At 37.5% G+C, this 12,359-nt stretch overlaps 2 protein-coding genes across 3 annotated transcripts; one reads left to right on the top strand and one right to left on the bottom strand.

The window, feature by feature from the left end:
• The first annotated feature begins 935 nt into the window (after positions 1–935).
• On the top strand, positions 936–6,345 carry LOC109242212 (cytoplasmic tRNA 2-thiolation protein 1). 2 transcript variants are annotated; one of them, XM_019409068.1, is made up of 10 exons: positions 936–1,107; positions 1,195–1,309; positions 2,129–2,271; positions 3,190–3,309; positions 3,706–3,788; positions 3,895–3,987; positions 4,115–4,155; positions 5,275–5,341; positions 5,474–5,585; positions 5,965–6,345. In XM_019409068.1, exons 1-10 carry the CDS (start codon positions 1,018–1,020, stop codon positions 6,127–6,129), a joined length of 1,029 nt encoding a protein of 342 aa, XP_019264613.1. In that variant the 5' UTR covers positions 936–1,017; the 3' UTR covers positions 6,130–6,345. The 2 variants fall into 2 exon arrangements, with proteins under 2 accessions (XP_019264613.1, XP_019264612.1); XM_019409067.1 differs by having other exon boundaries at positions 938–1,107; positions 3,676–3,788.
• A 164-nt stretch (positions 6,346–6,509) lies between these two features.
• LOC109242211 (protein MOS2) lies at positions 6,510–11,861 on the bottom strand. Its single transcript, XM_019409066.1, has 2 exons — positions 10,146–11,861; positions 6,510–6,844 (listed from the first exon to the last, which is right to left on the bottom strand). Exon 1 carries the CDS (start codon positions 11,640–11,642, stop codon positions 10,206–10,208), a length of 1,437 nt encoding a protein of 478 aa, XP_019264611.1. The 5' UTR covers positions 11,643–11,861; the 3' UTR covers positions 6,510–6,844; positions 10,146–10,205.
• Between the last annotated feature and the right edge of the window lie 498 nt (positions 11,862–12,359).

Genomic DNA, 12,359 nt, shown 5'->3' with positions numbered 1-12,359 from the left:
AATTTAAGGGGGAGAGAGAGGGGAGGCAAAAATAGATTTTTGTTCAAGAATGAAATCTTATTGGAACTATCCATATTCGGTTCATCCTTCAGAACCATATCACGTTACGAATCTGATGAAATAGGATGAATTGAGACGGTATTTTGTAAATACGTAATTGTCTTGAATATATAAACCATTTCTCTATTTTCCGATCGCCTGGAAGCGAGCTATGATTCCCAGTTCGTTAATTAATAGAAGATACCCACGGGTTACTTCCTTTCTATACAGGAACAGAACGAGTTGACCAGACCATTCAACATCCGAAAGACTCTTTCCGCGCCTGATTCATTTCTCGCGGGTACGTGTGTGTGATTTCATTAAGGGTAAAGTAGAAATTCTAAAGATAAATTATTTCTAAATAAGAAAATGCCATTTTTTTGGTATTGACTAAAAAAAAAGTGCCACATAAATTGGGACATATGGAATACCATTTTTCTTATGGTGGGTGGAGCAAATGACAACGGTCCCTTTTTAGGTAAGTTTAAATAGTCTCTTAAAATATTCTTGTACAGTTATAGCCTTATAAGTTTGCTAAAAGTATTTTAGTCTTCGTCTAATATTTAATAAGCATGACTATTAGATTTAATTGAAACCGTTAAAAAACATTCAACTATTAGCAAGGATAAAGTATTGCCAAATCCGAGAAACTGTAACACTACACTACACTCGGACACTTGAAGATAGATACAAAAAATAGTAGAAACGATACAAAATGAATATCAAAATATGAGTTCTTGTTAATCTATTTTCTTATTAAAATTAACAATCAAGAGTTTGTTAAATATTTGACGGATATAAAAAGTGCAATGCTCACAAACTTTAAGGACTAAAAAATGCTAAGACGCTATTTAAAGGACTATTTTGAATTTTTTTCAAACATATGAGACCATTTTTGTCATACAACTGAATATAGATGGCCAGATGCTTTCACCGGTGACGGCCTGAGATCAGATTGGTGGTTAGTTAGCGTGAAAGATGGAGAAGGCGGCGAAGCCAAGGGGCCGACTGTGTACCCTCTGTAATGAAAAACGCGCCGCCCTTAAACGCCCTAAAACCCTTGAACAAGTATTCTCACGCTCCCTCCTCTTCACTGTTTTTTTTTCCTTTTCTCATTTTGAAGAGCTAAAGTTTTATTATTTTTTTCCTGAAAAGATATGCAGGGAGTGTTTTTACGCAGTGTTTGAAGATGAGATTCATAAGGTTATTGTGGATAACCAGCTTTTCAAGCCTGGGGAACGTATAGCTATTGGAGCTTCCGGTGGAAAAGGTCAGTAAACATGTATTTCACAGAATCTGTGCCTCTCTAGTCGATACTTTCGACCAAAGCTTCAAATTTATTATGCCATCATGGACAAAAAATTGCTAACATACAATGACACTATTTCCATATTAGTCTGTTCAAAAAAGAATGACACATTTCTATAGTTGGAAACAATTAACTTTACACTTCCCGTTTTATGCTTAATTAAAGGCTTTTAGTACCACACAAATGTTATGGCATGGTTTAGACACAAGTTCCAAAAAGTCTTCACTTCTTCCGTAAACTTCATGCCGATGCAAATCACGTCACATAAATTGGAATGGAGAGAGTAGTATTACCCTTCTTTACTCTCTTGTGAATGTTCTAAAACGGTCCACTATAACTTACTACTAAGCATGGATCTTTACTGAATATTGCAAGCCTCGTTAAGCGTTGTTGTAAATTGCCCCATAGTGGAGAGCTGCTCTTTTAATTGGAATTGGGTAGAATGTTTTTCTTTTTTAATGATGATGGTGTCCGTCCAGCTAGCGCGCAATTAGACTATCCCATAAGATATCTGCTGTCTCCCAACAACACAGTTACCAAGTAACTCTGCCCATCAAGGCTTAGGAAGATGGGATGAATTCACCTTGTGTCTTTTGTCTCCACTAGGACTTGAACTTGAGAACTCATGGTTCTCCTCCTGCTTCATTGACCACTGGCCACACCCTTGGTTGCTGCACAAAATATTTTCCATATGTGAAAGTTGCTGGTTCATTTTAAGCATGCCTTCTTTTGTACTTGATGAATTAGCCTCAATTGTGATGGCAATCTGGTTGTTTGCAGATTCAACAGTGCTTGCATATGTAATGTCAGAGTTGAACCGTAGACACAACTATGGATTGGATCTCTTCTTACTATCAGTGGATGAAGGCATAACTGGTTACCGAGATGACTCTCTTGAAACAGTCAAAAGAAATGAATTACAGGCAGGGAAAATCTTTTAAAGCTGTCAGTTCGAATCATAGGTCTCGTTAAATAACTACTAACTCTGTAATCTATCCTATGCTTCATATTTATCATTGGCTTTTCTCACTAACCTATGAGAGCAAAACTGCATGAAGCCAAGTTTATCTCACTTGTTTTTCTTAACTTGACCAACATAGTCTGTGTATGTCTTAGGACATAGCTTTTTTTAGCCATCTTGTGCTAGATGTTACAATCCTTTGATGGAGGTGAATGTAACCTTGTCTTTTGTAAACCATAGTGCCTAAACTAGTCATAAGGAACTTCGAATATGAAATATTGCAGTTGTTGCAGCCATTTTCCTATATTATTGTCAAGCAGCAGAAAACCCCCAAAGTTTTACCTCTCTTCCTTTACCAGCATCTTAGTTTGAACCATCTCATTCAAAGCAGCTAAGTCAAGAATGGTATCTTGCATGGTAACAGACAATTTCATCTGCACTTTCATCACAGAAGGACAATGTAAAAGTATATGATTGCGACTCTTTTATACTTCCAGGGTCAGCAAACATTCACTAGGAACTTGCTATATCCAAACATTCTCTGGCTTAGGATAGTGAGGATTCATATTGTCGATCCAACTAACTTGGTTTTGGGGTGTAGTTGTTTATTCTAAATTGAGGAGCTCACATCTTCCACCAATATCTCTTGGTTCTCTGACTATAGCTTTTTTCTCCTCTAATGATGGTGTTCGTCCAGTATAATCTTAAATTGCTACTTTAGCATCACATTAGCATCTGTAGTTGTCATTTTCCAGTGTTAAGATGACGTTGCAGCATCTGGAGTTTCTACACTAGATGAGTTTGATTTTTTGACTAATTTTTAACCTCTATATCCACTCAATTTTATTGTGACGGTGTTATTGTTGTCTTCTCTTTTCAGTATGGACTTCCTCTAAAAGTAGTTTCCTACAGCGAATTGTATGGTTGGACAATGGATGAAATAGTGAAATTGATAGGCTTGAAGAATAATTGCACATTTTGTGGTGTTTTTCGTCGGCAGGTAATTTGACATACTTGCATTTGGGTTTAAGATTATATTTTTCATAAATGTCTCCAACGTCTGGACCCACAATTCGCACCTTCCCAGAAATCTCTATGTAATATATGTCATGCATAAAAGGTACATGCAAGAGTACAAACTAAGTTTTGAAATATGTGGAGTTCTATTCTGTGGCTGACATAGTTTTCTGTTTTTCACTTAGAATGACCAAGCTTAGTTCAGTCTCCTGAAGTTACCTTCTTTGCATTCTTCTTGTAGTTAATATGTTTGGAATACTTTCCATTCCCCTAGAAGTTGCAGTTTCTTGAAACTTCTTCTTCGAAACTGGTAATATAGATATCACAGTGATTAGTTTTTGTTTGTAAGGCTCTTGATCGAGGTTCTGCATTGCTAAAGGTAGACAAGCTTGTTACCGGACATAATGCAGATGATATTGCTGAAACAGTCCTTTTAAATATTCTACGAGGTGATATTGCAAGGTAAAACAAAAAGTGCAATTTAGTTCTCTTTTAAGATTCTCTTCCTCTTTTCCTTCCCCAAATTATTGATAGGCTTTTTACATCTAATTTACATCTAACAAACCAGGTTGAGTAGATGCACATCTATAATTACTGGGGAAGACGGGCCAATACCAAGATGCAAGCCTTTCAAATACACATATGAGAAGGAAATTGTCATATATCCTTTCTAGGTTTTATTGGACTACCCCTTACTATATCCCCCAAGGAGCTGGTTCTTCCTCAGTAAAATCTTAGTTTTCTGATTGTGATCACCCATGACTGTCTTACCTTAATTCGCTGTTTACGTACGCATACTTTAAAAAGCTGGACTACTTCTCTACAGAGTGTAAGTGTATTCTCTTTCCGTCAACTTTCAGTTCTAGTACTAGGACCTCTGGTCTTCTTTATTTGCTGTTATTATTTCCGTTCTCTTTGTTGAAGCCCTTTATTGTGTGCTGTCTGCATGCTGGTCCACCTTATTCTCTCTCTTTCCCTCCTTTACAATAGAAAGAGGTGCAGGTGTTTTTAAAGAGGTTTTTGAGAGAAAGTGACAGTATGAACAAGTCTTAAAATTGCTACATCTTATAATAGTTCAGTATTAAAAATTTATCTCCACATCTGGTCATTCTATATGCCCTTTACTGAACAAAATAATAGTTATGTATCATATACTATGTACATTGCAAAAATGCACTTCAAATATATTTTGTCTAGAATATATGAAAGTAGTAACATCTGAAGTTCTGAACTACTCAAGTACTTCCCAACCACATTATGATTGATCTACTTTTTAGCTTAGTCTGTAGCAAAAAGTTGACCTCTTTCTTAACATTTTCGGTCTGAAGATCCACCAGTATAGACCTAATACTACCTTGTATTGTTCCATAATGTGATATTTTTCGGCTAACTGCTCACTTCTTCAAACTATTATTAGTCTTTATCAATCTCAGTATAATAATATATCGACAAGATTTTACTCTTAAGCTCTGTGAGAGTTGATCAATTAGAGTTGGACGGAGAAAGTAGTAATTTGGATGTTTTTGAATCTGCAACTACCTCCATTGTATGTCCTTCTTGCTCTTGGGAACATTTAACGATCATCTATTGGTAATAATTTTCTTGTATGACATGCATGTAATGTCTATATTATAATAGTTGAACTTTTTACCATTGCCAGCCCTTTGCCCATCTATTGATTATGGTTTTACGGTCATTCCTGGTTGTGGGACATTTCTTTTAAGTATGTATTGTGAAGGTCCGAGCACTCAATGTCGTTGAGGCTTCATTTCTACTACATGTGTCAAAACATATTTTCAATATAATTGTCTGGAATGAGTGGCAGCGACAAGTGCTTGTTTCCTTTAGATGCCATATGATCCAATACTGAAGTCATCTTGCTAATTTGTTTTCGCTTTGTCATATCCTTGTGCATCATCCTAAAAAGTTAGCTGTTATGAAAATGCAGGTATTTATTCCCCTAATGCTTACCGTGGCTTTGCTCGTGAGTTCATTAAAGATTTAGAAAGGATAAGGTAGTTTCCAGTCGAAAGTCTTCCAGAAAAGAAATTTTCTTTAAAAGTGCTTTCTGTGGTGTATAAATTAGTCTTTCTGTCGGTGCAAAATGCTTTTCTTCTTGACAAATAACTATGTAATCATGATAACAGACCTAGAGCCATTCTCGACATTATCAAATCAGGTGAGGACTTTCGGATCTCCACCTCTACAAAGATGCCGGAACAAGGAAATTGTGAAAGATGTGGTTATATATCCAGCCAGGTAAAGATGATTCTTCTAGTGCCTTGCATTTTGCAATACTCGAGTTCTAGCATCTATCTTGACTCGAGATTGCTACTTTTTAGCTTAGTCTGTAACTCGTAAGTGCTGTCATTGGACTATGATACATCAATCTCCTATGCACTGGCAAACTTGATTGGTTAAATTTTCTTCTGAACAATTTTATATCCGTGCTGAAATAGATTTATTTGATGTCCCTGCTCCTGTACGTGATTCATTGTCATTTAACTGTAATTTGATTTTCATTCTTGTAGGCATGTTATAAACGATATTTGTTCTTACTAGTTGTACAGAAAGGACTGCTTGTTAGCATTTAACTGAATTGAGTCCTCACTGGTACATTCCTTGTGTAAATCTGCAGAAATGGTGCAAAGCATGTGTCTTGCTTGAGGGCCTTAATCGTGGCTTACCGAAGTTAGGCATTGGGCGGAGTCGAGATCTTGATAACAAACGTAATACTAATATGAGGCAAGCTAATGGAACACAAAATTTACAGAGCAAGCAGTGTGGAAGCTTGGACTTTTGAATTATCATATAGCTGTATAAGAACGGCTTTAATTCAGGGTACTGCATTAACTATGTATCCGAGTTTGTTGCATTTATGGAGGTCTGAAAGAAGCCTCCTAAGTCCATCCTGCAATTTTATTCAAAAGCTTTTAATAACGTTCTTTTCACTGATACACTTTAATTTATCAATGTATGGGATTAAGCTGGGTTTTTTGGTTGTTGTTGTACTTCAATTTATCAATGATCCAATTAGAATAAGAATTCCGTCACCTCCACCTATAAGACTCTGTAAAGAAGTCCAAATAGATATGTACCTTCTCTGACTTGAGGAGACACAGACACTAGAACAACTGCAGCTTCGCCGTAACAAGAGTACGTTATCTCACTGTAACACTTGCGCAACACAAATTAAAAACCTCATAAAAATATGAAATTCAAGGTCTCTAAGGATTTTCAACAAATGTACAATGAAGATGAGCTAAAATATATGGAGTATTAGCAACATGGGAGTCCTCTTAGGCAACTATGACTTGTTGCGCAACATGGGGCTCGTCTTTGGCAACTATGACATCTCGCGCACCACAAAATTCGAGTTAAGAAATTCAAGGGTCTATCAACGGGTTTTCAACAAATGTACAATGAACATGAGTTAAGACAGATCGAGTATTAGCAAACATGGGAGTCCTCTTCAGCAACTATGACTTCATTAACGAACATCCATGATTCAGCATTTCCTGCATATTCCATCACAACTTCGTTAATCTAAAATGAAAATATATCCAAGAGGCCTCATCCTAGGGCTTTTCAGAACATCAAACTACATTAGAACAATTTCAAATGTAGAAAATAAGATTATATTTGGATCTGCATATGGCAACATCCCCCTTTAAAAACACCAAGCAAAAGCAGTTGTGACATGCAATATAATCATGTGACTCCTCTTGGACTAGTAGTACATCCTTCCTTCATCAAAAAGTAAATCAATCTAACCCAAAGGACATACTCCTACTTTTCCCCCTAATCACTTGAAATCCTACATATCACATACAATTAAATCCAAGAACCTCAAATGTAACGGAAGAGCCGACTGATCTCAGAGATGTATTCCAATTGTGAACAACTGCTAGGACTTCTGATAACTCCCGAGTTGGCACTCATGAACTTGGAGACTTTCTAACATCTTTTAAGAGCTTGAGAAACCTTAAGAGAGCCATCTAAGAGGATTTGAAGGTCTACAATATGCTTAAGTGGTTATTTACAAGGAGGAAACCAAGACTTAGCCCCTCTAGCATATTTTAATTAAGATGAATTCTAAGGGTATTTTGGTAAATTCTTAAATCAAATGTAAAACCTATCATAAATAGTTGCCAGTAGGGTCATAGTTCATTAGTTTTTGTTGATTGAAACATTGAGGCTCCTTGTGAGTGTAAAGGGAAGAACCCTTGTATCTCTTCATTGAACCTCTGTTTGATTTCCTATGTAAGGAATTTCATGTATGAGTTCAATTCTCCTCCCCCTTGATTTTAATCTAGTAATTGAATGTTAGTTTGATTATTAGATTATCCAATCCATACTTATTTTCAATCTCTCGGAATGTTTACTTGAATTCCTTGTCGGTAACATTTTTTTTTATCAACTTCAAATTTTTCTTCTTTCGCTTCTCAAATGCTTAAGGAGCGCAAGATTTTTTCTTTTTTACCCCAATTGAGTCATACCGTGAAGGGCGTCATCAATAATTTAAGCTACTGGATCATTAGGAAGATAAAATGATTTCCAAAAAACAACTAGAAAATAAGATGTTTATACAAAGGAAGCAGCTTCTAATTGGAGTTGTGAATGCCAAAACAGAATTGAAAATAAGATTATGTTCATTGGCAAGGAAAAGTATGTCGTAGAACCTTGATGACGACGCGCCCGCTAAGCGAGGCAAAGCGCTGCGCCTTGTTCAGGGCTTAAGCTCGCTTTAAATGCGCCTTGATAACACTGGCTAAGGCTATATTTTGTGTGGGACCTAGTGGTAATAAAGAATACAATTACTTTCTGAATGGCTATTGCTTTCTGAATCTGTAGAGCACAGATAGCATCTGGAGCTCAGTTGAAATCCTCTTTTCATTAGGTTCTCATACTAAAAACAACCTTATAAATCAACTGAAAGGGTTAGATGGCTTCAACAGAAGGATGATAATTTTTTTGAGAAGAAAAAAAATAATGGTTCTCAGAAAGAAGGCATTGGGTTCTACGATCTGATATCTAAAAGACAAACTAGATACATAGGTTGCCATCCTTCAGAATTTCATTCATAATAGATTGAATGTTGAAGAACAGGTTAAGCTGCACAAGATATCAAATAAGTGAAACCAAAGAAGTTCTCTTCAACTTGAAGAAAGGTAAGGACAGAAGCAGAAGTGTGTACGTATGAATTTTTTCACAGCAAATTGGGATATTGGGCGTTCCGATTTCATTTCCGCTATTGTTAACTTCTTATTTATGCATAACTGTTACATGTTGTTAACTCCTAGACACTGGTGCACACATGGTACCTTCAGAACTATAGCCTGTCGTAATGAGCTCTATAAGGTTATATCTAAAGTTACTAATAATAGACTGCAAAAAGGTTTATATTGATCTGCTAAGCAATAGCCAGTGAAACTAGCTGAGAAAATAACAAATGAGTGTGGACAATGTGCTCTAAGGATTGACATCATGCAGCTACATGAGATAATAAATTGGGCAATTCTGGTGCTATACTCGGCGTATTTGAATTTTTCCAATTGTTTGTCAATTGCATTGATACTTGTCAGCTAATACACAATTCTCAGTGTGTCTAGATGGTGCTCCAGTGGGATATTTGGCTGTGGTTGAGGACTTGGACAGCGGAGCATACCCCTCCCGACCCACTGCTACTAGGAATGGAGGTATTCATAGGAATGTATCAACATAAGCTTCCATGCTCATACTTCTGATTTTTATCGGAGATACCAAGAGAGACAGCTATTGCACACATTCACACAGATTTGGCAATATTGGAACCACTGAGCTGTCAATTTCCTTTATCAAGACTTGCTGCGTGATTTTCAAGAACTTTAAGACTTATGTTGAAACTTGCAAAAGAATTGTGCTTATCTTTCACAAGAATCAAATGAGGAAGGAAGACTTAGTTGGATTGATTAGTTTGCTTATAGCAACTACCATCAGAGTACCTAGAGTACCTCTACTTCTGCAAGCTGAACAACTAAGCCTACATGAACTAGTTGAGGATATCATTAGCAGAACCTATGAGAAGTTGCTCACAATCAGCAGTGCTGCAATGCAATCCTATGAGATTTTTAGTAGGATATAGTTGTTACATTTCCTATGCTTTGACCCACAGCATAAATTGAGTCCTCCCCGCTTGGTTTTTTATTTTTTTCAATTTTGTCGCCAAGCTTGGGGATAAGTACCGCTGCTGCAGTCAGTGACTCCATATAAGATGGAGGATAAGAACAGTCTAGGAGATCCAACATTGCTACCACTATCATCTCCAACACTGATTCTGAGGATTCTCTTACATGTCCAACTAGTGAATAAAGTTGGAACACACTTGTGCATCAATTGTTTCACCTAAGAATCAAAAAACTTATGGAGGCTAGTATGGTTCAAGAAGTGTTGCTATAATCAATGATTTATTAGATATAAAGAAATAGTGTAGAACAAACACTACCCTTTTCGGGGTAGGGGTAAGGTCTGCGTACACTCTACTCTCCCGAGACCCCACTAGTGGGATTTTACTGGGTATGTTGTTGTTGTTGAAGTGTAGAACAAACACAGAAGAGTTGTTACAGCTTCAAAGATGACGAAAAAAATGAAATGACTGAATTATTAATAACTAAAAGTGCTTAAAAGAAAACATATTAGCAGCAGCTTATACATGCATCAAAATTACAAGTAATTCAATGGAGAGAACACAGCCTTCAATTCACTTATACGAATAGCAACGAAAACATAATGTGTACTTTCATATAAAATGAGAGGCCAGGGAAGTAAAACTTTCAGTACCATTGATTTGAATAGTAATTCCTAATCATGCCAATGCAAATTCTACTCACGAGGACTGGATCAATAACCAATATAGCTCGGGTCTCCAGTATACTCAGCAATTTGTTCAAGTCGCACTTTGAGTAACTCCTTCGTATCGCCATCTCGGACAGTTGCAGTCTCATCCTCACTATCCTTATCAACCAAGTGTCCATAAACACCTTTGTGCCTGCCATACAGAACCAGAACGGGACCACCACGCTTTGGCAGAGCTGTCTCAAGCAAGTCCTGATCCACACTTTGTATCAACTCCCTAGTTTCATCCATACATATATCACAAGTCGTCGGCCCAACCACATCCATAATTTCACCTTTCTTTAGATACAACCTTCCCCTTTTCAAATCCCTACTTATAATCCTAACTCTAATGTGACTAGCAAGCCAAGATACTTTATCTCGCTTTTCATCTCTACTTCTTCTGCTGTCCTTTTTCCGCTCCGTTGTCGCTTCATCTCTACTTCTACCATCAAAAGACTGCTTTCTAACCCCATCACTACTATTACTCTTTTCTTCTTTAATCTTCAATTCTTTCAACTTTTTCAAACACCTCTCCTCTTCCACTGAACCCAATTCAGCCACGTCCCGTGCCTGAAGTTTCACCTCTTCGTCTCGTTTCGCAAGCTTTAAAATTACTAAATCCCCGCCGCTTTTCACCTCCAAAACTCTTCCTTTCATTCCCATTTCTTTTCCTCTCACTACCCTCACTTCCTTCCCTACACATATTCCTTTCCCTCCTTTTTCCCTATCTTTCTTCCCACCATTAACATCACTATGATTTCCCTTAACACCTCCTTCACCCTTCTTACTACTTTGTTTTGGTTCTGGTATTTCAGGCGTGAATCCAATGCCTTCTTTTGCTGTCCACCTTTTATACTCAACAGCTTTAACATCTTCTTTAGCATTCCTACCTATCCCTCTACCTTCAACCCACCCATAACCTTTCAACAAAGCAGCCCCAAATTCCTCCACCGGCATATCAGTAAATTCATCTATTCCGTTATGATCTGGTAACCTCTTCATATCTTCTTTAAACTGACGCGCCATCGGATCAATCATTTGGCTGGGGTTAGGGTCAGTGTTAGGGTTAGGGTTTTCGGATTGGCGGAGATTGAGGCCGTAAGAGATGGAATCTGACGACGGATCGACAGCAGTGCCGCCAGTGTCAAGTTCGAATTGGAGCGGTTGATCGGCGGTAGCGGCGGAATCGGGTTGGAGAGGGAGTTCAAGATTTTTCATCCGTTTGATAGGGCGCCATTCGTTGGGTTTTGGAGGTATTATGAGTGCGTCTTTGGTGGAACTCGCCGGAGGTTTGGACGGGTCAAATTCGGTGACGTACTCTTTATCGGTGGGGTTGGTGGAGCTGCGGGGATCGTCGGCGGAAAAGGTCTGAGAAGAAGACGGTGGCTGCTTTTTTAGGTTTGAAGATGGCTTTGAAGAGAGAGAAAACGATAGCTTCATTGTCGCTGGAACCTGATCGGGATCGAAAACTTCAACGTCGGCGAATTTGCCGATATCCAAAACCCGAGAATGATTTATGTGAATTTGATTTGAAGGATAATGCCGTACAAAACCTTAGCCGCTTTGGAATGAAATTGGATTTGTGTCTAATTATATGATTTCGGTGTATTAACAAAAAAAGAAAATACTCCTACTAGTACTATAATTTTAGTTTGTTGCGTTTACCCAACTAATTACTACTACTATTTGGTAAACCAGGAATTGAGTATAATTTGAATTACTTGATAAATTTGCTTGCGCGATAGTAAAAACCCTCATTGTACTAATGGAATAATCTTTATAGTATTAAAATATTAAGAATAATAAAGAAATAAATTAGTATAAAAACTTAAATATGGAGAACACTCCCAACTTATATATTATTAAATAGATAGAAAGGTACGCGGGTTAAGCCCAGCCCGACACCTTAGTATTAGCATGATGTTCTAAAATTTTGTTTTTGTTCTTGGCATAATAGCCTAATAGACACTTGTATTTCTTCTCATTTGATATCCCGGCCCCGTTACTCTATAGAGTTTCAAGTGGACACCCGAACTTGTTCAAATATGATATTCTAAACACCTCCACAGCTGTGTGTTGCTCACTTGCTTGACGTGGATGACATATCAGTGTCCCCGTCAGATTCCCCAATGCTATCTTCCTTGAAATTGCTGCTCA

Source organism: Nicotiana attenuata, unplaced genomic scaffold (genome assembly GCF_001879085.1).
Source record: "Nicotiana attenuata strain UT unplaced genomic scaffold, NIATTr2, whole genome shotgun sequence".
Taxonomy (NCBI): Eukaryota; Viridiplantae; Streptophyta; class Magnoliopsida; order Solanales; family Solanaceae; genus Nicotiana; species Nicotiana attenuata.
This window is presented reverse-complemented; position numbering and strand designations above follow the sequence as displayed.